The sequence below is a fragment of the Mesocricetus auratus genome, unplaced genomic scaffold (assembly GCF_017639785.1).
Source record: "Mesocricetus auratus isolate SY011 unplaced genomic scaffold, BCM_Maur_2.0 Super-Scaffold_4256, whole genome shotgun sequence".
Classification (NCBI taxonomy): Eukaryota; Metazoa; Chordata; class Mammalia; order Rodentia; family Cricetidae; genus Mesocricetus; species Mesocricetus auratus.
The window spans coordinates 89,926,563-89,951,712 of record NW_024429182.1 but is presented as its reverse complement, the minus strand read 5'-3'; the positions used below and the strand labels follow the sequence as shown (position 1 = coordinate 89,951,712).

General features: G+C 40.1%; 1 protein-coding gene across 2 annotated transcripts in view; it reads right to left on the bottom strand.

Moving 5' to 3' along the window:
* Stk33 (serine/threonine kinase 33) overlaps positions 1-25,150 on the bottom strand; it is a 169,140-nt gene that overhangs the window by 14,286 nt on the left and 129,704 nt on the right. For both annotated transcript variants that reach the window (XM_040756670.1, XM_005075764.4), the window contains exon 12: positions 19,720-19,917. In XM_040756670.1, coding sequence (XP_040612604.1) covers positions 19,720-19,917 — 198 coding nt within the window. The remainder of the gene's footprint in view (positions 1-19,719; positions 19,918-25,150) is intronic.

Genomic DNA, 25,150 nt, shown 5'->3' with positions numbered 1-25,150 from the left:
ACAATGGAGTATTACTCAGCTGTTAAAAAAATAACATCACGAAATTTGCAGGCAAAGGAGAACTAGAAAAATTCATCCTGAGTGAGGTAACATAGACTCAGAAAGACAAACATGGTATGTATTCACTTATAAGGAGATATTAACTGTAAGTAAATGATAATCATGTTACAATCCACAGACCCGGAGAGGCTAAGTAACAAGGAGGGCTCTGCCGGTGTCTTAAAGGTGTGGCTAGCTTGGCTTCTGAGAAACAAAATCTGGGAACTCTAAAGACTTCTGAGATTCCTCAGAAAAGTACAGTGATAGAATGGAAGGCAGACATGATGGGGACCTTCCTTTTCAATTAAAGCCAAATTTCAAATATTTTGATGAACATAAATCATATGTGTATTTCCTTAGTTTTATAGGTACAAATTACATGGTTATACCAAATTGTCCATAAAAATCTAATCTAATATTAACACGCAAAACTTTCCCCATAAAAACATGTCAAAATTCATAGAAAAATTTTAATAAACTTAATTTTCACTTTTAAGTTTGACGCAGCATGATCCCATATGTAATACACACAGATGTACAGATATACCTACTGTGTGCTGCCTCTGATTCCTTCTGGAGTATACACAGGAGTGGTACAGCTGGATCATATGGGAACCTTTTGAGAAATCCCCATACAGTTTCCACAGTGATTATACTAACTTGTGTTCCCACTAACAGCTATATGTGTTACTTATTCTCTGCATTATCACTAGCATTTGATGCTTCTATTTTATTGATGACAGAGATTCTAAGGTCAGATGGAGTTTTGATTTAAATTTCTCTGATAGCTAAGGATGCTTAACATTTTTTATGTATTTATTATTACATTGTTGCATTTACTTTTTATAATTATCATTTGAATATATTTATATTATATTTATTTACTCTGTGTGTTTGTGTGTGTGTGTGTACACCCCTATGCATGTGTGTAGGTCAGAAGATAACTTGTGGCATTCAGTTCTTTCTTACTGTGCAGGTTCTGGGTATCAAAATCAGGTCCTCAGGCTTGGCAGCAAGCACCTTTACCCACTAAGCCATCTTGCCAGTCTTTTGTACTTCTTTATTTTGAGACTATCTGTTTAGCTCATTGCCCATCAATTAGTTGGATTACTTGTTCTTTTGCATTTAATTTTTGAGAATCTTTATGCATTATGCATATTAATCCCTCATCAAAAGAACAGGTACAAAGCCCATTCTACAAGCAGTCCCTGTACTGGTTGTGTTTTCTGTGTAGAAATTTGATGCAAATACCATTTGTCAGTTCTTGCTGTCAGTTCTCCTGAGCTATTGGGCTCATTGTGTATGCCTGTCTCTCAAAACAGTGTCTCATTTATCTCAGGCTAGCTTCATACCCGTATGTAGCCAAGGATGGCCTTGAATCAACATTGAGAATCATAGATGTGAGCTTCCAGATTGAGTCAATGTGGTGCTGGGGAAGGAAACCTGGGCTTAGTGCATTCAAGGCAGGTACTCTACTGAGTTACACCCCCAGCCCTACTTGTGTCTGTATCTTTAAGTATCTCCCCATGTTTTCAACTACAGGTTTCAAGCCTCACTTTGTGTTGATTTGTACAGGGTAAGACACAGATCTAGTTTCATTTTCCAATATATAGATGTTTAGTTTTCCCAGCACAATTGTTAGAGGCTGCTTTTTCTACGGTGTAATTTCGGAGTATTTGTTAGATACTAGTGGCTCTATTAAATAAGCATATGTCTGGGACTTTACTTATTCAATTTGCCTACATGCCCATTTCTTTGCTGTGAACATGCTGTTTTATTCAGAATGGCTTTGGAAGGTATTGTAATTCCTCCAACATTGCTCTTGGCTTAGGATTCCTTCAGTTATTCTATCTTTTGGCCTTCCATGAGAATTTTAGGATTGCATTCTAGTTCTGTGGAGAATGTTAATGGAATGTTGCTGGGGGTTGCATTGAGTTCAGAGACTGTTTTTGACAATGAAGGTCCTTTTAAGAACACCAATTTTTCCAACCATGAAGATAAAACATCTCTCTAGCATCTTTGATTTATCCCTTAGTGTTATATGTTTTTAATTGTGGAAGTCTTTCACCTTCTTGGCTAGGTTTCCTCCTAGGTATCATAGACTTAGGCTATTGTGAACAGAATTGTATTCCTAGTTCCTTTTTAGGATGTCTGTTTTGGTGTACAGAAAAGCTACTGATTTTTGGATCCTGATTTTACATATTGTTACTTTTCTGAAATTGTTATCAAATCTAAGTCCTTTAGGGTCTTTTAGTACAAGAGTGTATTGGCTGCAAACAGGGATAATTTTTTATATCCCTTTAATTGCTGTTCTTGCCTAACTGCTCTGGCTAAGAGTGCAAACATTATATTAAACATGAAAGTTGAACTAGAGTCCTATTCTTGACTTCATATGGTTTCAGTGTTTACCCTATGCAGTATAATGTTGACTATACATCGATCACATACAGCCTTTATTTCATTGATGAATAATCTATTACTAGCTTTTTCTAAGCTTTCATCATGAAAAGATACTGAATTTTGTCAAAGGCTTTTAAAAAAAGATCTATTGACATTATCATGAAATCCCCATACTGTTCATGTGCCATATTATATTTATTGATTTGTACATGTTGAACAATCCTTATACCTCTAGAATTAGACCAACTCTATTGTGGCTGTGATCTTTTTAAGGTTAAATTTTGCTAATGAGGGTTTTATTGAATATTTTTAATCTGTGTTCATCAAAGATACTGGTCTATGCCATTGTTTTTGTTACATCCTTACCCAGTTTTGGTATGAGAGTAATATTTGCGCCATATAATGAGTCTTCTAGCATTCTTTGCCTTTCTGTTTTATAAAATAGCATGAAGGACATTGGTGTTTCTTAACTTCTAAGGGCCTAGTCCAAAGGTTCTCATTGATGGCGAACTTTGCTACTTCAACTCCATTGTTAGCTCCTGATCTATAGGGTTATATGTCATTTTGGTTTGATCTTGAAATTTGTTTAATTAATCTAAAATTTTAAATTTATTGAAATATTGTTTAAAATATCCCCAGAGGATCTCTGGGTTTCAGCGGTACTTTTTCATTAAATTTTTATTTTATGTATATGGAATGTTTGCCTGCATGCATGTCTATGCACCACATACAAGCCTGATATCTATGGAGGCTAGAATAGGGCATTTGATATCCTATAACTGGAGTTATAGACAGTTGTGAAGCACTGTGCCAGTGCAAGGAATTGAACTCTGGCCCACCAGAAGAATAGCAAGTGCTCTTAACTACTGAGCCATCTCCCCAGTTACACTATAGGTTTGATGAACTCTTCTTGTATTCTAATTTTATCGACTTGATCTTTTGTTCTTTGGGTAAGTTTGGCTGTTTGTTCTTTGTTTCTCTTTGTTTACTGGTTCTTTGTGCTATTCTTTTGGTTTTCATTTCATTAGTTTCTGAGCTAATCCTTATCAATTCTTTTCTTTATTGGTTTTGGGTTTGGCTTGCTTTCATTTTTCTAAGACCTCTAAATAAATCAATAAGTTATTTATTTGAGATCTCTCAGATGTTTTTAAAAATGTAGTCATTCATAGCTGTAAATTTCTCTCTTATAACTGACTTCATTGTATCCTAAAGATTTTGGTATGCAATGTTGTTGTTTTTATTTAATTCTAGCAACTTTTGATTTTTCCCTTGATTTCTTCAATGACCCATTTATCATTCAAAAGCATATTGTTCAGTCTCCATTTGTTTGTGCACTTTCTGTAATTGCTATAGCTCTTAGTTTCTAGTTTCATTGAAATATGATCAAATAAGTTACTGTTAACAATAAGTTACTTCAACTTGTTTGCATTTGTTCAAACTTATTTATATCCTACATTAAAATCTGCTTGGTGAAAGTTCCATGAGCTTCTATGAAGAATGTGTACCCTGCACCCATTGGATAGAATATTTTGTAGCTGTCTAGAAAGTCCAGTAGACCTATCTCTGATATCACTGTTTTTTTTTCTGTCACAATGACCAATATACTGGTGAGAGTGAATAATGAAATTTTCTACTGTTGTTGCATGAGACTATACTTTTCTTTTTAGGTGCAGTTGTGTTTGTTTTATGAAATTTGGTACACAGATACTTGGTGCACATATATTTATAATCACCATGTTCTCTTTAGTAGGTTGCCCCCTTTGTCAACATGTAATAATCTCATTTGCCTCTTCTGGCTGATTTTGGCCTGATCTAGTTCTTATCATGCATTTGTATAGCTATTTCTGTTTCCTTTGCTTGGAACATTATTTTCTATTCTTTTACTTTCAGTCAGTACATGGAATGTCTACAAGAAGAGCTTCTTGCAGACAGCAAAGAGTTGGGTCTTCCTTTTTTTTAAAAATCTATTTAGCTACTCCTTGTTTTTTAATTAGATAATTAAGACAATTACATTTAGGGTTATTATTAGAAAGTAGTTACTATTATTTGGCATTTTTGTTGTTCTCCTAATGTTTGATTCTTTCCTAATTCTTCTAATTTGCTTGCCTATTATTCTATTTGAATTTATTCCTGCCCACGCTCTCATATGTATCTTCATCTTCTATATGCAAGATTCTGTAAGTATGGCCTGCAATTCTGACTCAGTGATCATGAATAACATTTTTGCAAGATTTATTTATTTATTATATATGTCCACAGTATTCTGCCTGAATATATGCCTACAGGCCAGAAGAGGGAACCAGATCTCATTATAGATGGTTGTGAGCCACAATATGGTTTCTGGGAATTGAACTCAGGACCTCTGGAAGAGTAGTCAGTGCTCTTAATCTCTGAGCCATCTCCCAGCATGAATAACTTTAATTTTTGCCTAGAAGGTCTTTGTTTCTCTTTGTAGCCTGAAGGACAATTTTGCCAGATTATCATCAAGTAGGTTGTGTTAATTTTTGTAGAGTTTGAAATACATTATGCTATACCTTCATGACCTTTAGTTTCTTCTCAGTATAAGCTTTATAAGCACCCTCTTTGTACTCTTGGAATTCTAAGTATAATATGTCATGGGGAGGTTCTTTTTCTAGTCATGTCTGTTTGGTGTTCTTAAAGCTTTCTCTGTCTGGATGTACATATGTTGCCCCCAACTTGGGGATTTTTATACTATCATTTCACTGAATAGATCTTCTATGTTATTATTCTGTATCTCTACATCTGAGTCCATGCCAAGATTTCTAAGATTGTCTTTTAATATCATAAGGTTCTTTCAATCTCTGTTTATAATTTATTTTTATTGTAATGCTGTCTGAATGTTTTAATTCATAAATCTTCCTACAAGCCTTGATATCTTCCCCTTGATCCAGTCATTGGTGAGGCTTTTAACTCAGTCTTTTATTTGCTTTATTGAATTTTTCATTTCCAAGATTTTTACTTGATTTTTTTCCAGAATCTCTCTTCATTGAATTGCTCTTTCATATACTAAATTGTCTTATTCCATTTAGCTGTCCATCCATATTTTCTCTGTGTGTACACACACTTGGAGTCCAAAGAACAGCCTTGGGAACTACCTCCTTGAGTGTTTTCCACGTTTTCTTTCTCTTACTCCTCCTATTCATCCTTTTTTTTTAAAGATGGGGTCTCTCATTGGCCTAGAACTTGCCAGGTAAACTTGGCTGGGTGGCTGAACAGTGAACCCTAGGTAACCATCTGTACTTCTTTCTGAGTGGCACTGGTGACTGAGCATTTTAAGAGGAGTTTGTTGCTGAGCTCACCCCAGCCCAGCTGTGACAAACCCCCGATCCAGGTACAGATGGGTCACAAGCAAAAGACACCATGCCTGCCTGCCTGCCTGCCTTTTTTTCCCTCCCTCCTTCCCTTTTTTCCTCCCTCCCTCCTTCCCTTTTTTCCTCCCTCCCTCCCTCCTTCCCTCCCTCCCTCCCTCCCTCTCCCTCCCTCCCTCCCTTTCTTCCTTCCTGTAGATTGAACTCAAATTCTTGTGCTTGCAAGGCAATTGCTTTGCAAACATTTTGTCAATTAAACTATCCACATAGGCATCTCCCTACCCCCATCATATTCTACTCGAGTTTGTTGATTTTTAAGTTCATGTTATAAATTCTTTGTGTAGTAGTTCATCCATGTCATTGTCATTAGATTCCAATATTACATATAGACAATCAATGTTGTGTGGTAGTGGGGATCATGTTGCCTTGCTTTTTTCATATTTCCTATATTTCTACATTGAGATTTCCATGCTGGGGTTATGTCATTATCTGGGAGTTTTAATCTTTTGAATTTTTTTTATATTTTATTTTCCAGTTTAAATTTAGATAAGAAACAAGGTTGCTTCACAAGTCAGTTCCAGGTACCTCTCCCATTCCCTCCCCTTCTCCCGTGCCCTCCCCCAACACCCCCCCCGTTATCCCCTCATTCCCCCAGGGAGGGTGAGGCCCTCCATGGGGGTGTCCATAGTCTGTCATTTCATATAGGGCAGGGCCTAGGCCCTTCCCCAAGAGTTCAGGGTGAGAGTGCACCTCACATTGTTCTATGGGAGTCCAAAGTCCGTGTGTATACTTGGGATGGGTACTGATCTGCTGCCCAAGGCTCAATAGATTCCCTAGGCCTCCTCACTGACACCCAGATTCAGGGGGTCTTGATCAGTCCCATGCTGGATTCCCAGGCTGATGCCTGGGATTCAAGAGTTAACCTTTGTCAGGTCAGCTGTTTCTGGGGGTTAAACCAGCCCAGTCTTAATCCCTTTGGTCATCAGTCCTCCCTCTCTGTTACTGGCTTTCTTGAGTTCAGCTCAGTACTTAACCAAGGGAGTCTGCCTCTTCTTCGATCAGCCACTAAATGAAGCTTCTGTTTCCCAGACTCTCTGGCCATAGGATTGTAGGCTGGCACTCCCCAGATCTATGTCTAAAATCCATATATGAGAGAGTACATGCCATGTTTCTCTTTTTGTGACTGGGTTACCTCACTCAGGATGGTTTCTTCTAGTGTCATCCATTTGCCTGCGAATCTCATGATTCCATTATTTTTTCTGCTGAATAGTACTCCATTGTGTAGATGTACCACATTTTCTCTATCCACTCTTCGGGTGAGGGACATCTAGGTTGCTTCCAAGTTCTGGCAATTACAAATAAAGCTGCTATGAACATAGTGGAACAGACATCTTTGTTGTATGAATGGGCATCTTTTGGATATATGCCTAAGAGTGGAGTTGCTGGGTCTTGTGGTAGGTTTATTCCCATTTTTCTGAGGAATCTCCATACTGATTTCCAAAGTGGCTGAACCAGTTGGCACTCCCACCAGCAATGGAGGAGTGTCCCCCTTTCACCACATCCTCTTCAGCATAAATTGTCATTGGTGTTTTTGATTTTAGCCATTCTGACAGGAGTGAGATGGTATCTCAGAGTTGTTTTGATTTGCATTTCCCGGATGGCTAAGGATGTTGAGCACTTTCTCAAGTGCCTCTCAGCCATTTTAGACTCCTCTATTGAAAACTCTCTATTTAGTTCTGCAGTCCACTTTTTAATAGGGTCCTTTGGTGTTTTGGAGACTTGCTTCTTGAGTTCTTTGTAAATTTTGGAGACAACCCTCTGTCAGATGTGGGATTAGTGAATATTTTTTTCCCATTCTGTGGGCTGCCTTTTTGTCTTGCTGACTGTGTCCTTTGCCTTACAGAAGCTTCTCAGTTTCAGTAGGTCCCATTTATTAATTGTTGATCTCACTGTCTGTGCTACTGGTGTTAGGTTCAGGAAGCTGTCTCCTGTACCAATTCGTTCAAGGGTACCACCCACTTTCTCTTCTAAGAGGTTCAGTGTGGCTGGATTTATGTTGAGGTCTTTGATCCATTTTCTCAAAGAACCAACTCTTCGTTGCATTGATTCTTTGTATTGTTTTCCTGGTTTCTACTTTATTGATTTCAGCCCTCAATTTGATTATTTCCTGGCGTCTACTCCTCCTGGGGGAGTTTGCTTCTTTGTGTTCTAGAGCTTTCAGCTGTGATGTTAATTCTCTGTTATAACTGTTCTCCTGTTTCTTCATGTGAGCACTTAGTGCTATGAACTTGCCCCGTAGCACTGCTTTCAAAGTGTCCCATAGGTTTGGGTATGTTGTGTCTTCATTCTCATTGAATTCGAGGAAGTCTTTAATTTCTTTTTTTATTTCCTCTTTGACCCAGGGATGGTGCAGTTGAGCATTATTTAATTTCCATGAGTTTGTAGGTTTTCTGCAATTTGTGTTGTTGTTGAATTCTAATTTTAAAGCATGGTGGTCTGATAAGATGCATGGAGTTATTCCAATTTTTTTGTAGCTGCTGAGGTTTGATATGTTGCCAAGTATGTGGTCGATTTTTGAGAAGGTTCCATGTGGTGGTGAGAAGAAGGTATATTCTTTTTTATGTGGATGAAATGTTCTATAGATATCTATTAATCCCAGTTGGGTCATTACTTCTATTAGACCCTTTGCTTCTTTGTTGAGTTTCTGTCTGGTATTCCTGTCTAGTTGTGAGAGTGGTGTGTTGAAATCTCCCACTATAACTGTGTGGGGCTTTAGATGAGATTTAAGTTCTAATAATGTTTCTTTAACGAATGTGGATGCCTTTGTATTGGGGGCATAGATGTTCAGGATAGACACTTCATCTTGGTGGGTTTCACCTGTGATGAGTATGTAATGACCTCCTTTATCTCTTTTGATTGATTTTATTTTAAAGTCTAGTTTGTTAGATATTAGGATTGCTACCCCTGCTTGTTTCTTGGGTCCATTTGATTGAAAAATTTTTTCCCAACCTTTAACTCTCAGGTAATGTCTGTCTTTGAGGGTGAGGTGTGTTTCTTGTATGCAGCAGAAGGAAGGGTTCTGTCTTCGAATCCATTCTGCTAGTCTGTGTCTTTTTATGGGTGAGTTAAGGCCGTTAATATTGAGGGATATTAATGACCATTGATTGCTCATCCTTCTTCGATTTGCGATGGTTGTTGGTGGTGGAATTATGGGTGGAATTTCACCCCTTTGTTCTTTTGGCTGTTGGTAGAGAGGGATTCTCTAATGCTTATGTTTTTCTGGTTGTAGTTAGCTTCCTTGGGTTGGAGTTTTCCTTCCAAAATTTTCTGTAGGGCTGGGTTAGTGGACACATATTGCTTGAATCTAGTTTTGTCATGGAATATCTTGTTTTCTCCGTCTATAGTGATTGAGAGCTTTGCCGGGTATAGTAGTCTGGGCTGGCACCCGTGGTCTCTTAGTGTAGGTAGAATATCTATCCAGGACCTTCTGGCTTTCAGAGTTTCCATGGAGAAATCAGGTGTAATTCTGATAGGTCTGCCTTTATATGTTACTTGACCTTTTTCCTTAGCTGCTCTTAATATTCTTTCTTTATTCTGTATGTTTGGGGTCTTGATTATTGTGTGGCGAGGGGATTTTTTTTGTGGTCCACTCTATTTGGTGTTCTGTAGGCTTCTTGTACCTTCATTGGCATGTCTTTCTTAAGGTTGGGAAAGTTTTCTTCTATGATTTTGTTGAATATGCCTTCTGCCCCTTTGAGGTGGATTTCTTCTCCTTCTTCTATACCTATTATTCTTAGGTTTGATCTTTTCATGGTGTCCCATATTTCCTGGATGTTTTGTGTTAAGGATTTGTTGGATTTAAGGTTTTCTTTGGTTGATAAATCCATTTCTCCTAGTGTATCTTCAACACTTGAGATTCTCTCTTCCATCTCTTCTATTGTGTTGGTAATGCTTGTATTGGTAGTGCCTGACTGTTTGTCCAGCTTTTCTATTTTCTGCCTTTCTTCAGATTGTGTTTTTTTTAATGTCTCTATTTCAGTTTTCAACCCTTGCAGTGTTTGCATTGCTTCTTGCAATTTTCTGTTTATCTTTTCGTCCGTTTGTTGCCTTTTATGAATTTTTTGGTTTGTTCTTTCTTCCATTTCTTGCATTTTTTGGTTTGCTTTTTGTTCCATTTCTCGCATTTTGTGCTTTGTTTCTTCTTCCAATTCTTGCATTTTTTGGTTTGTTTTTTCTTCAATTTCTTGCATTTTTGGTTTGTTTTTTCTTCCATTTCTTGCATTTTTTGCTTCATTTCTTCTTCCATTTCCTGCCTTTTTTGGTTTGTTTTTTCTTCCAAGTCTTGCATTTTTTGGTTTGTTTTTTCTTCCATTTCTTGCATTTTTTGGTTTGTTTTTTCTTCCATTTCTTTGAGGGATTTTCCTATATCCTCTTTTAGGGCCTCTATCATTTTCATGAAAGTGCTTTTAAGGTCGTTCTCTTCTGCTTCGTTCGCATTGGAATGTTGGGGTCTTGCTGGTGTGGAGTCTCTAGAATCTGGCGGTGTCATATTTGTTTTTCTGTTGCTGACTGTGTTTTTGTATTGTCTCTTTCCCATCTCTTCTTCTAGTGGGTGCAGAAAGAGCCCCTTACTGGTCTGGGGACCAGAGTTCCCTTTTGGTGGGTGTTAGCAAGTCCAATAATCTGGTGGTTCTTCTATTCCTTGTCCAAATGCTGGTCCCATGGGTGGAGAAGAAGAACAGGAATCTGGGGCGCTTAGCCTCCTACCTGGTCCCCTGGACCCTATGCTGGGTCCTGTTGTACCTGATCCAGGACAGCTACTCCCCTGGTCTCCCTGCCTCCTCTGGTTTCCTGGTCTCGTTGGTGGGAGAGAAGATCTGGAGTCTGGGGTGCTTGGCTCCCGCCGGGATTGGGAGCTCTGTGCAGTTCCCAGGTGATCTGCAGGCACTGGAGCACCAATCTTTTGAATTTTTAAATTAAAGTATTTGCCACAGTTCAGGTGGGATTAAGCCATACCTGGATCAGGTGTTTGTCACAGTTGGGCTGGGGTGAGCTCAGCAACAAACTCCCCTTAAAATGCTCAGTCAGCAGTGCCATTCAGAAAGAAGTACACAAACTGTAGTACCAGTCATAATATATTAACAAATCAAATATGAAAATGTAATCAACATTTAAGAACCGTTACCCACCACAATATCAATAACAATAAATGGGAGGGGACAAAGATAGCACAGAATGAACTAAAAAGATGCTAGTCAATAGAGAGAAAGACAGGCAAGAAAGAAGAATATAAGAAGGAAAAATTTTGCTGGGCGGTGGTGGCGCACGCCTTTAATCCCAGCACTCAGGAGGCAGAGGCAGGCGGATCTCTGTGAGTTCGAGGCCAGGCTGGACCGACAGCCTCCAAAACAATACAGAGAAACCCTGTCTCATAAAACCAAATAAATAAATAAATAAATAAATAAAAATAAAAAGAAGGAAAATTTTAAGGTGGATGAGGAAGGAGAAGAGAGACTACTCACTTGAAAAACTAGAAAAAGAAAATTAAAAAGGGGGAAAGAAGAAAAGAGGGAATGACCCAATTAAAGGCGTTTTTAAAGGGGGAAATGGAAAGAATTTAAGGCTGGAAGAATATTAAAATTATAATGTGAAAGGGAGAAATAAGAGAAAAATGTTAGCTATAAATATTCCAAGTAAGCAGGTATGGTTCAGAAGTCTTAATAATTACAAAAGCAAAAAACCCACAGATTCTCTTTCTAGCGCTAAAGTGAAATATATGCTATGGAAGACGTGAAAGTTGTTTGTGCTAAATAGACCTTTCTAGAATCTTGGGCTGTATACTCTTTGGTCAGCACCTATAGGCTGAGTTTGACTTGTCTTTTTCTTCTTTATTTTGCAGCATACCGCTATCATCCACAATCAACTGTCCTGTCTGGGGCAGAAAATGAGACCTCCACCAGAATTACCTCCCTTTTTTTAAATTTTCTCTGCACATTCCTATGACTGCTCAGGGGTGAAGAATATCTAGGGGGTTGCAACCATCCACATTAAATGGGGGACAGTGTTGGATCCCACACGGCACCCTCAACCTTCTGACTGGTGTTCTGGAACTTGGTTAACACATATGATTACTTGCAGTGGCTCATTCTGAGTCTGCCCCAGCTTCCTTAAATTCCCAAGTAAATGGCCCTAGAGGGCAAGAGACCTTTGCTCCCTCTTGTGTCTCTGTCTAGCTTCCCACTACAAAGAGCTCTCAATGGTTCTGGCTCCAAGTATTTCTCCCTTAGCCACACTAGACCTTTTGGCTGTCACTCACTGGATCAGTTTATGACTACGTTCCTGGAGATGGAGAATATATAGAAACCTTTGAATCCTCAAGCAGGAAGCTCAGACAGGACCTTAAAATGACTTCCTAACACTGCAGGGGATGCTGTCTCAAAAGAAGGATATCCCCAGGGCCAGTATGCAAATTACTGAATCTCTCCCTTAAATGGTTGAGCTGCATTTCTGATTTTTTGTTGTTGTTGTTCTGTTTTGCTTTTAGATTTATTCTATGTGCGTGTGTCTTTTGCCTGTATGCCTATATGTGCACTGTGTGTGTGCCAGGCACCTGCAGAGCCAGAAGAATATGTTAGATCGCCAAGAACTAGAGTTACAGGCAGCTGTGAGCCACCATATGGGTACTAGAAACAAAACCTGGATCCTCCTCAAGAGCAGCGAGTGCACTTAACCACCGTTCCATCTCTAGCCCGTTAGCCTGCACTTCTGCCTAGCAAAGAGGCCAGTGCTAACTGTACTTTGAGAGTTTCTCTCTTTTTCTTTCTTTTACCTCTATCACCACCTGCTATCATACAGCTGGTTCAGGGGCACTTTTTTCTGTTTCACTTTCCAAAGTCTGGAAGCTTTCTCAACCTGTTTACAGGTCTTCACCACCTTCCCATCACCCAACTCAAAGGGCGGCTGCTCTTCTGCTGTACGGACTCTCTTTCCTGCAAAGAAGTGGCACTCGCTGTGTGTTTCTGATTCCCATCTTGGAGCTTCCCTAGCATTTCTACAAACAAGATCGTGTTACCTGCAAATTGGGCACGTTGACTTGACCCTTCTGTTTTGGGCACCCTTTGCTCTCTTCTCTTCCCTAGGTGCTCTGGCTAGGGCTCCTCATACCACTTCAGCAGAAGGACACCCTTGTCTTGCTCCAGATCTTAGAACACTGTCTGATTTTTCCTCATTTGCTGTATTTCACATATGGCCTTCATTGTGTTGGATGCATTTCTACTAATTTAACTTGGTAAGAGGTTTTTCATCACAAAACTATGTTAATTTTTAGTGATTATTTTTTCTGCATCTACTAAATGATTATTTTGCTATGTGACTGATTATCTTAATACCATGCATCATGTTTACTGAATGGTATGTACTGAACAATCCTTTTATCACTGGAATGAATTCTTGATATAATGAAAGAACTTTGTGAAGTGCTGTTGATTCAGTTTCATACTAGTCAGTTGATTTTTGCATCTATTTTAGTCAGGGATTTGGCCTTTGGTTTTCTGTTTATTTTACACCTTACTTGTTTGGGGGGTTAGACAAAAGCTGGGCTCAGAGAATTAAGTCTGGAAAGATTCCCTCTTTTGAACTTTTGTGAAGAACTGGTATTAATTTCTCTTTAATATATGACATAATTCAACAACAAAGACACTGAATCCTGGGCTTTGCTCTTTTATCAAAGACTTTTTTTACTGAGTTGATTTTGTACTCGTCTTCTGGCTTTCTGAATATTTAATGATTCATTTTTGTAGTTTGCACAATCTGGGAATTTATCCATCTCTTGTAGCTTTTCTAATTTTTTTGGTATACAGCTGTTCATGATGGTCTCTGATGAGCCTCTTTATCTTTGTGGTATCAGTAGGAATGTCTCCACTTTCATCTCTGATTTCATGTTTTCTTTTTTCTTACTCTAGCTAGAGATATGCCTATTTAGGCTTTCTTAAGAATAACTATTTTGTCAGGGCAGTTATTGCATGGGCACCAAGTTTCACTACACTTAGTACAGGTTGAGTGAAGTTTATTACACAAGAAGCAGGTGATACCACAAGTCCCAGCTCCAAGGATTCATCCAGGTTGCCCTCTATGACCCGACCGGAAGCAAGACAGCCCACTACCTGTCCTGACCCCAGACCTAAACCCATACCATCCGCACCTGTGACTATGCCCAAATGGGTGTGGTCAGCGCTACAGGTACAGGCAGGGTGTATATCTCACTACAGGCAGTGGTGGCATAGATATTTAATTCCAGCACTCAGGAGGCAGAGGCAGGCAAACCTCTGTGAGTTTGAGGTCAGCCTGGTCTACCGAGTGAGTTCCAGGACAGCTAGAACTACATAGTAAAACCCTATCTCTAAAAAAAAAAAAAAACAAAACAAACAAAAGAATATTTATTCCATTGACACCTACCTTTACCCCCAACAGCCAGAAGCTAGGAGGTGGTGGTACCCACCTTTATTCCTTGGACTCAGGATTAAGAGGTAGACGGATCTCTGTGAGTCCAAGGCCACCCAGATCTACACGAGATTGACCCAGTCCTAAAGAGAAACAGCTAACAAAAATATGATCTCAGCACATGGGATCACAAGCCTTTAATTCCAGCACTAGAAGGCTATGAAAGATAGAAGCAGCATCTTCAGTAGTCAGTAGCAGGCATTCATTCTCCAGTCACACTGAGGAGAGGCTGAAGTCTGAGGTTTGGTGGAGTCAGGATCGCATTTCAGTCTGAGGTAGAGTAAGAGCTAGTGACCAGCTGCTTTGCTTTTCTGCTCTTCAGCTTGAAACTTGAACCCCAATATCTGTCTCTGGGTCTTTTATTTATCATATTACACATATCTGCTATAGTTTGAGTCTCAAATGTTTCCTTCAGACTTATTTGTTTGAACACTTACTTAGCCCCTGGGTGGTGCTGTTCTAGGAAGTTACTCCTTTAGGAGGTAGGCCCCACAGTTAAAGTAGGCTACTAGAGGAGAGGCCTGGAGAGTCTTATTCCCTCTGGTTTTGGTCCAGCTCTGTCTGCTTTCTATGGGCTGCCATGATCTTACCAGGTTCCAATGTCAGCAGCAAAGTACCTCAGCTGCTATACTTTCCCTGTCATGATAGACTGCATCCCCTGAACCAGGAACCAAAGTAAGCCTCTTCTTACTTGCTTCTATGGTTTCTGTCAGGTATCTACTTGAAGCAATAAGGAAAGTAACTCATAAAATATCTTATAGTTGCAATAGGTTATTTTAAACAAATAACAATTTTAACACCAATCAGAAAAAATGCCCTAAATTTTAACTGATGTCTCAATTTATATCTCTTTGATACTATTAGCTATTGTAACTATATTTGCTTTGTTGGTTAACATTCCCATCTGGAATATAAGTAGTTCATCTTACATTCGTGGTGTGAAGGGCTGGTTGGTTGGTTGGGTTTTTCAAGTGTGGGTGTGTGTTGATTTTACTTTGACCTGTGAATTTTGTATCTTCAGGTATTTTTACGTTACACATTAGGGTCCTTTCAATTTGAAGACTTCCCTTTGGCATTTTTGCAAGATATGACTTAACTGACATTAATTAACTCCCTCAGTTTTCATCTAAGAGAGTCATCTCTCTCCTACATTTCTTGGTTGGTAGTTTTTCCTTTCAGCATTTTGACATTATCACCTTGCCTCTCTCCCTGTCTGCAGGATTCTATGATAGTACAACATGACTTCTTCCCTACGCTGATCGTCTTAGGGATTTTTCTTTGTCATGATGTTTGGTAGTGTCTCTTTGTGTGACACGGGGGGGGGGCTCTCTCCTTTGCATTCTATTTGAGTACAGGTATGTAAACTTCCTTTGACTGAATGCTGGGTTTTTCCTCAGATTATGGAAAATTCCTCTCAATACTTAAAAAAATTATTTTACCTATTTATTTTTGAGACAGAGTCTCACTATATAGACCTGGCTGGTCTGAAACCCTATATGTACACCAGGCTGGCCTTGAACTCACAGAGATCCAGCTGTCTCTGCTTCCCGAGTGCTGAGATTAAAGATGTGCAACCATCACACTTGTCTTCATTTGTCCTATATTTCTTTAAATATGCTTTTTTGGTTCTAATTCAGCTCTCCTCACTTTCTTTAATTCCTATTACACATAGAATATATCTCTTGATGGTAGCCCACAATTACTATAACGGTTTTTCATAATGTCCCCTCTCTCTTTGACATTGGATTGGCAAATTTCGAATGTTCTGTCTTCAATCTCACTGTTCCTCATTTTGAGCTGCTAAAGCTTCTATTGCATTTTTACTCAATCCATATTATTAATCCATTGTTTAGATTCTGTCTCTCTTTCACTCTCATCCTCTCTTCCTCTCATTCCCTGCTGTCCCTTCTTTCTTTCTTTTTTGCTTTTGCAAAACTATTTGTTTTATTCATACATTTTTTTTCAAATTTCATTTAATTTTTTGTCTATGTATTCTTGGAGTTCACTGAATTTTTAAGAGGTATTGCTAATTTTCTTTTCTGATATGGCATAGTTGTCCCTTTCTTTTATGTCCATTGTTATGGTTTTATTGGAGGTTGTGATGATATACTGTCTTTTCTGTTTTTGTTTTTGAGGCAGGGTTTCTCTATGTAGCCCTGGCTGTCCTGGAAATCATTCTGTAGACCAGACTGGCCTTGAACTTGGAGATTCATCTGCCTCTTCCTCCCAAGTTCTGGGATTAAGGTGTGTGCCATCACTGGCTGTCTACTCTTTGTCATCCCATGTTCTATCACCTGGCCTTCATATTTGAAGAAGCAGCTACTTTGGCATCTTTGAGCACTTTGCAAACAAAGGTCTTCACTGCTTATATTATTATGGTGGTCATTCATCCCTGCTGGCAAAGTCACTGGCCAGCAAAGCTCGCCTTCAAGATCTCTAGATGATCATGCTGCTGCCTTTGCATGGGCTTTATCCTGATTTCTGGCAAGACAAGTGGTTGTGCTCTGCAGTTAGGCTGAGCTTCTGGGTGGGCAACAGCCACTAATCCAGCTGGGCACAGAGAACACTTCTGGCCACTGTGGTGGTCTTCTTACTCCTTTGGTGAGTCTGAAGGTGGCTCTTGGAGACATGGGAATACTGTTTAAACTCTCAAGTGTGGTAGAACCAGCATCTGTTAATAGCTGTAATTCATAGCTTTGGTAGTTAGTGTCCATCTCTTGGCAGCCACAGAAAGAAATGTTTCAAATCCCAGGTAAAGCAAACCAGTTCCTTGTTATCAATTAAACAGCTTTGGTCGGACCCCACTCAGGGAAGGGTCTGGAGTGGTCTCTGTAGTCAGGACAGTGGTTATGCTCACAAAATTCACTGGAAGGGCTTTCCTATCCCTGGGCAGACTTAGACTTGGAGAGAGGATATGCTGGAGTGTGGGCTACTAAGGAAGCAAGGCTGGAAGAATGTTCACCTCCTCTAAGATCCAGCCCAGCTTTGCCAGTGGTTACATCATTGCCTGAGGGCGATGACAAACCGCCACTGCTGACAGGCGTAAGCTTCCACTCCAGCGCTGCACAGGTCCCCTAAGTGGGCTCAGCTCTTTGCTAGTTTCTCTCTGGTTGCCATTTTTCCTCCAAGTTCCCCATGAACCGAGAACAGAGGGTGCTTCCCTGTGGTGTTTCAGAATGCCAGGGACCTAGCTGCTTTCCTGGTCCTCTCTTCCCCCTGGAAAGGCTTTGGATCCTGAGGACTTCTCTCTGGGGGACAGTAGCCCCCTGAGAGAGGAGAAGGGTGATACGGTCCTAACAAGACCATTTTTCTTTCCCTATCACTGGAAGTGGGCGCGTGCATGCGTGCATGCATGTATGCATGCGTGCGTGCGCATGTGTTAGGTCTGTGGAACACAGAAGTGGTTAGTCTTAACCCCATGCTTTGGGAATTCCAGTGATGTCACTACACTCATTCCACTTAGTTCAGGATTTCCACACTTTGCTATTTATTGTTAATAAAAATCTGAAAGACTACAAGTAATTTTTAGCACAAACTTGAACACAATTAAGAAAATAGTATATTTACTTGCAGAAAACAATGAAATGCATGAGAAATCTGTCTCTTTTAGGGGCAACAGACTTCAGAAAAAAATCCCCAATGTTCAATCCCTCCCAAGATATCACAGACAAGCCTAAGCAAGGGAAGATTCCTTAAAAGACACCAAAGGAAAATTCTGCCTGTATTGCTATAGAAGAACTGCAACCAGCAAGCTTCTATCTATCCTGGGAGGGGCTGCTACTATGGCCCAGCCCTTGTCCACCAACTTTGTGAGTCCTGAGTGCGGAACAGCTGTGCTTGCTGAAATAAAATGCCATGTTCTCAGGTTTGTGACTAGGCAAAGTCCTAAAAACAGATGACAAAAACTCCCATTCTAATCCCTTTCTTCCTTAGGTGAAGTAGCCAAGACCAGAACAAGTCACATTAGTCCGTGATTTGCAGGATGCATGGGACAGAGAAGAGCACACGGCAGAGCAATGGGAAAGGAGACAGAGTGCATGTGACCACAAGGGAATTCTATGTCACATTCATTGATAAACACAGACATAATCCAGAACCACAGGAAATATGTGCAGTGTGTACCTTTGTATATGTGTACATACAGATGCATTACACACACATACACACGTACTGTATGTACAGATTACATATGTGTAACTATGTGTATGTGTATGCTGCCATGCCAGCTAACAGAAAATCTTCAAACTATGTTCAACAAAAGGAAATGTAAACATGAGTTTTATGATATAATTTTTAAAGAAAATATAAAACACACATTGTGCTAAACAATGTAGGAGTTATTTTCAGATGAAACAAAAAGGGAATTCAATAAGCTTGTTTGAATTATTGTAAACAAGTCACTGTGTTAAGTTTCTTATCCAGACATTTACTATCCAGTAGACACAAAACTTCCCAGTCAGGAGGTTGCTCTCCCAGGACCCTCCAAGGTTCTGGCAGGAATCTTGACTGGGAGTGGGGTCAGTAGTACTGTGCATTCCTGGGCATGGGGCAGGGCTCACCTGGACAGTCCCCCTTGTGCTCTGCCTATCTGCTGGCTACTGGGGACTGACTGGAAAGCAACAGCAAATGAAGAAATCTGGACTCTCCTGAGCACAGGATGCAGAGTTTAAACGAGGGCTAGGACACAGACAGAGGAGAGCAAACCCAAACAAAAAAAACTTACACTGACATATATAAAAACAAAAAGAGGAAAGGGGTTGCCTGGGCAAACCATCTGGCTATCCAATGAATAGACTACAATCTAGAGTCAAAATGGTAACAAAACTATATCACAGACACGAAACTGTTCAGATCTAATCAGGTAACACAACAAATGTATATAGTTTGGGTTTTTATGAAACAATACACAAATAACTGTCTATTATAATAAGCACCTTTTACATATATCATATAAACCAATTCTAAATTCTATAGCTGGGTAGCGTACGGAACTTATTAATGTGGAGCCATGGGTCAAATCTGGCATACCATCTGTTTCATCAGAAAAGGCTTAGCTGGATGAAGTAGTGTTCACTCATTGCTGACTGTAGCAGTGCCATGCTGTACCATGATGTAAGAGCTGAGTAGTTACAACAGAGGCTAATGGGGCCCCAAAGCCTACAGCACTTACTACAGTTTGAGTGTCCTTCATCTGAAGTTACTGGATGTTCAGATTAGGGAAGCTCAATCTGCATGCATCCTCTCACAGAGAAAAATTGACAGCCCCACTCCAAATAGCACTGATCCTACATATGAGGCCCTGCTGCTAAATCGCATAGCTTAGAAGGCAGAGGGACCTCACCTGCTGAATGAGGCAGGCTTTTGTTACCAACAATGAAATGATGGAGCTGCACAAAAGCCCCCAGTGAGGGAAGTGCTGAGCAATGGAGCTTGCCATGGTGGTTCCTCTTACCTGGTTTGCTGTCTTTGCTGATGGACTGTTGTTGAAATCAAGGACCTTTCCCCTGATCTGGTTACTTTTCAAATTTTCTCTCATGGGCTGCTTAGTCTTCTCATCTGTCTTAGTGTCTTCATCACTTTCTGGATTATTTTTCCATTCCTTCATCATTTCTAATACATTGGTTGGTCTCACTGAAGAAAGTGTATTGCCCTATTTTTAAAATCAAATGTCTGTGTTATAGACAGTTCAGATAATTGAAAGATTCTTAAACCTCTTACTAATATATTCTCCCCAAATCAGCAATAGTAACATGGAAAAAATTATAAAATTGAGTAAGTAGCAAAACTTTTGGTGTCTGTTGGAGCACACTCCCTGTCCCACAGTGGGTAACAGCCATAAGGTATCCTTATGGTGTGAACAAGGTTAGAGAAAACCACTCTCAATAATGAAGTAGTAAATGTAGCCTGCTTGTGCCAAGGACACAACATGGCAATTCTATGGCAGCCAAGACCCCTTTAGCACGGTTCTTAGGACCCAAAAGTTAGTGGGTCCAACACTGAAGGTGAGTCTACACCAAATGTCTAGGAAAAACACTCACACTCAGTTATTAGGTAAACAGAATGTCCAAGAATATAGATCAGCTATTTGAAATCTCTTGCCTGGAATATTTCTATATAATGCGGCCATTTGACTATAACTATATTCAGTGTGCTGTTCCTATCCCAGCTATGACCATATCAAACCAAAATTGGCCATTACACACTAACTCTATTTTCCAAACATCCCATCTAATGTGCCAAGACACACAGATGTAAGTTCAAATAACTCCTGATTGACTTAAATATTTTTTATTCTAATTGGGACTGTTAGAGAACATTTGGACAGGAAGTTTGGATCACCTTTAGGTTAAAATGCGACCACATGTATGTAGCAATTATAAGTAGTCTTTGTACGTAGGTAGATTTAAGTGTGAAGCAGTAATGACACAGAAAACTATGAGACAGGGCATATTAAGGGCAGCCATCTGAATATACTGTGGAGGATTTATTGAGTTTAATATGGTCATGGTTAAAAATAGATCAGCATCAAGAACAGAATGGTAATAACAAGAGATCGTTAGGAGACCGAGTCCCAAGCTCTCCTATTCTGCCCTCCTAGAAGGTCAGATCCTTACCTTTTCCTAGCATCTGAGTGCTCTACACTGGCTGTGCTCATGTCTCCTCTACCCCCTAACTTATCATCGCTTTCTGACAACCATGGCCATGGCCTTCAAGACCCGATTTAACAGTCGTCTCTATTAGGTGTCCCAGAACTGGGAGCACACGCAGGGCCAAGGTAGCAGCCGTGGAGACTAGAGCCATTCTAAAATGCTTGCTTGTCTGAGAGCTCACGTTGGATTGAGTTCTGATCTCCAAGGCTTACAACTTCTTAGCTTCATCCTAACTCTTGTCGTAATTCTCGGTACCCAGGCTCCTGGACTTTGGATATACACATCTTGTGCTCGATTGGCAAAGATATAATCTGACATAACTGCCTGTAACCTCAGTCCTGTCCAAACAAATGTCCCCAGGCTAACTCTTTGGATACTGTGGATTTCACTTCTCTACTTTTTGAACAGGATTTATGACTTTTCCAGAATAAAATGATCACTTTCAGGTAACACCCTTTGGGAGATACTACATATTGCATCATGTCCCCAGTTTCTACTAGGTACCCCACAAAAGTCTGGAGCCTTTCTTAGTCAGAGCCCTGACTAAGAACAAATCAACTCTTACTCCTGCCAGGCAATGCACAATGGAAGATACTAAGCAGTGGAACTTAGAAGTCATTCTTTATTACAGGACATGCAGCCTATCCTGATAGGAAGAACAAAGTCACCTCTAAACAACCTTAGCAAGATGAGCCTGTCTACATGACCATGCCCAAACAAATGATAATCATGGTGGAATTCATATGCAATCTGCACAATATGACAGCAGTTTATTACAGCAATCTTTGCAAAGTCGTGATAAACATGTATTTAGTTATCATGATTTAACTAACAGCATCAATTCCTCAAGAGCACAGCTCGAACTTTACACACTGTGGTATATTAAATATCACTCTATAAATTGCAAACCTCACTGCTGGCTTTGCAGCCCACACCAAAAGGTGTCCATTGTGATCAGTAACCAACTCGGTCACTTCTTTCACGATGTATTGGTTCCTGGATATTAGGTATCTGCTGCTCATCCATGTGTCTCCTTGTCTCCAAAGAATTACTCAACAAAGATAAAAGTGCAGCAAAGAGAAGAAAATGCTGAATCTAGAAGTAAAATTTGAATCAAACAGAAGTGAAATAAGAGAGGAAATAGTTTGTGCTGGGGACCCTGACACGGCCTCATTTGCATACAGCCAAAGGAAGCAGCAGAAGAACATTTGACAAGTGAAGGGACTTGTACCAGAAATGATGGAGATGCTGCTGAGGAAGGCTGCCTGCAGAGAATTCTCAGAGGTGTCTCATGACAGAAGAAGCACAAGAATACAAGCTGGAAGCGGATCAAAGTGTAGTGAACAGTGGGCGAGTGTGTCAGACACAACACTAGCCCTCGCTGCAGGAGGTCCCTGCTAAGGCAAGATTGCAGGACTACATAAACCGATCTTGGCGATTGTTTACTAACCATAACACCACCACCAACCTCACTGTATTCATAGTTCTAACATTCTACAATGTATTACCCCATGAACATTACCTGAATTTATTTTACCTTTATGTATGTCTGCAATGAGCAGAGATTTTTTTCTTATTTTTTTAATTTAGAGACAAGCTTGCTTCACATGTCAATCCCAGCTCCCTCTCCCTCTCTTCCTCCTCCACAACCCCACCAGCCCCCCATCCAATCCCCACTCTGCTCTCCAGGGAAGGAGAAGTCTGTCATTTCGTTCAGGGCAGGCCCAAGCCCTCCCCCAACAGTCCAGGCTGAGAGAGCATCCCTCATTGTGGGATGAGCACCCAAAGTCCATTTGTATACCAGGGATAAATACTGATCTACTATCCAAGGCCCCACAGATTGCCTAGGCCTCCTCACTGACACCCATGTTCAGGGGGTCTGGATCAGTCCCATGCTGGCCTCTCAGCCATCAGTCTAGGGTCCAAGAGCTCCCCCTTGTTCACGTCAGCTGTTTCTGTGGGTTTCAGTATGTTTCACAAGTCCAGTCTTGACCCCTTTGCTCATCACTCCTCCCTCTCTGCAACTGGATTCCAGGAGTTCAGTTCAGTGTTTCTCTGTGGGTGTCTGCCTCTGCTTCCATCAGTCACTGGATGAAGGTTCTAGGATGGCATATAAGGTAGTATTCAAACTAATTATCAGGGAGGGGCATTTAAGGTAGTCTCTCCACTATTGCTAAGTTTGCCAGTTGGTATCATCCTTGTATATCTCTGGAAATCTCACTAGTGTCAAATATCTCCTCAAACCTATAATGACTCCCTCTATTATGGTATCTCTCATCTTGTTCTCCTCTATTCTTCCCCTGACTCAACCTTCCTGCTTCCCCTTGTCCCCTCCTCTTCTCCCCATCTCTTTTTCCCAGCTCCTTCTCCCCTCCCCTCATGCTCCCAATCTGCTCAGGAGATCTGAGCAGAGAGTTTTTATATTTAGAATTTTAACAGAGATGTTTGGGTATAGTTTCCCCAGTTATTATGATCATTTGCACAGTTTTGTCCTGTGCTGCCATTTTACATTCCTGCATTATCATATAGAGTAAGGATTACCTATGTTATCTTACATCCATATTTCTAGAAAGATTTCAAGTGTCCAGGATCACCTATTCGCTTGCCCAAGAGCTCAGAAGCTAACACTATGTGGTGTGAGTGCCTTTGTACTCAAAGAAATTGCCCTATTTCTCAATCCAAAGAGATCGTGAGGAAGGGAAAAGGATCTAAACTATAATCATCATCACAACACACACCACTTAAAAGTTAACTTTTTGCCTCCTGTACTCACTTGTGCTAGCAAGCTTGGACTCTGGACACTGGGAAATGGAGTCCATGCAGTCTGTGTCTAAAACCCATTCACAGGCTACCCACTTCCTGCTTGCTAGCAGATGAAGGAGAAATTGCATCAGATACTTGGAATGGCCAGTAAGTAATGGCCTATAGATTAAGCCTAACAAATTATAAACAAACTAACCAACTAAAGAAACAAACAAAAATGGGCTAGAGCTGCCAGCAGGCACTAGATTACCTCAGCAGTAGGGTGCTACCCTCGGGAACTCCCTTTGTTGGCTGCCTCCAGGTCAGACACTAAACTCTTTACTTCAGAGAGAGGCTGCCCCAAGCAGAGACATTTTTGGTTACAGCATTTCTACTGCATAGTCAACAGGTAGTATGTTTTAGCATGGAAAAATTAATCAGGGGTGTGTACTCCCAGAGAAGCAATGGTCTAGTGCTACGACTTTGATTCTTTGCCTTAGTGGATAGCCCCACAAATGGAGACCTAGTGGCATTTCTTCATGTAATGAAGTCTGACTTTCAAAGAGTGCCTGTCATTATTCTGTATATAATATATGTTTAATAGGTATTTTTCATGAACTAGACATGTGAGCTGGAGTAAGATGCTAGGAAATAAAACTGGCAAAGCTGGAGAACACTCTGGAACTTACAGCTTATCATCAGTTTCTACTTTTGAGAACAACTAGGACATGGCCATTGGTGATGTTCCTAAGAATAAATTTTTCAACAAAACGAAACACTTTATTAAAAGAATATAAAAGGATACTCAACTTTACAAAATTATTAAAGTCCAATCCAAAAACTGTGTTGCCTAATTTTACATAACAATGTGAATAAATTAAAATGTGATAACCTGTATTCAGACAGGTGTAGCCAAATCTATTGTGTGTGTGTGTGTGTGTGTGTGTACAGGTTTCCAGAATCCAGCAGAGTCTAGAAAAGAGTACTAGCATTCCAGGAGCTAGCATTCCAGGTGGTTGTGAGTTGCCCATTGTGGGTGCTGTCTGAGCACTCTTAACTGTTGAGTCATCTCTCCAGACCCAAGCAGTCATATTTACTTCCTTCCTATAACAGGTAAATTATTGATAACCTATCAAAACGTGTAACATGTGGTCTCTCTGACCAGTGATTCCATCCTTCAGAATTTATTATATATATATATATGCTAACATAATGCATAAAACTACATTTATGAGAACATTTGTTAAGTCACTGTTTTTAATGGTAAAGAGCTGAAATAATTTACATATTTCATATATATAGGAGATATTTACAAATTAATAGAACATCTGTAGTTTTAGACACAATGTACTTTCTTGAGAGAATCTTCCCAATATATATGAAGGGGAAAAGAGCAGTCTGTACAGACTATGAACCAATTTGTGAGAAGGAAGTGGATAGAACATTAATTTTCCTGTTTTGTTCACCATTTAAACCATTTACCATGGGCAA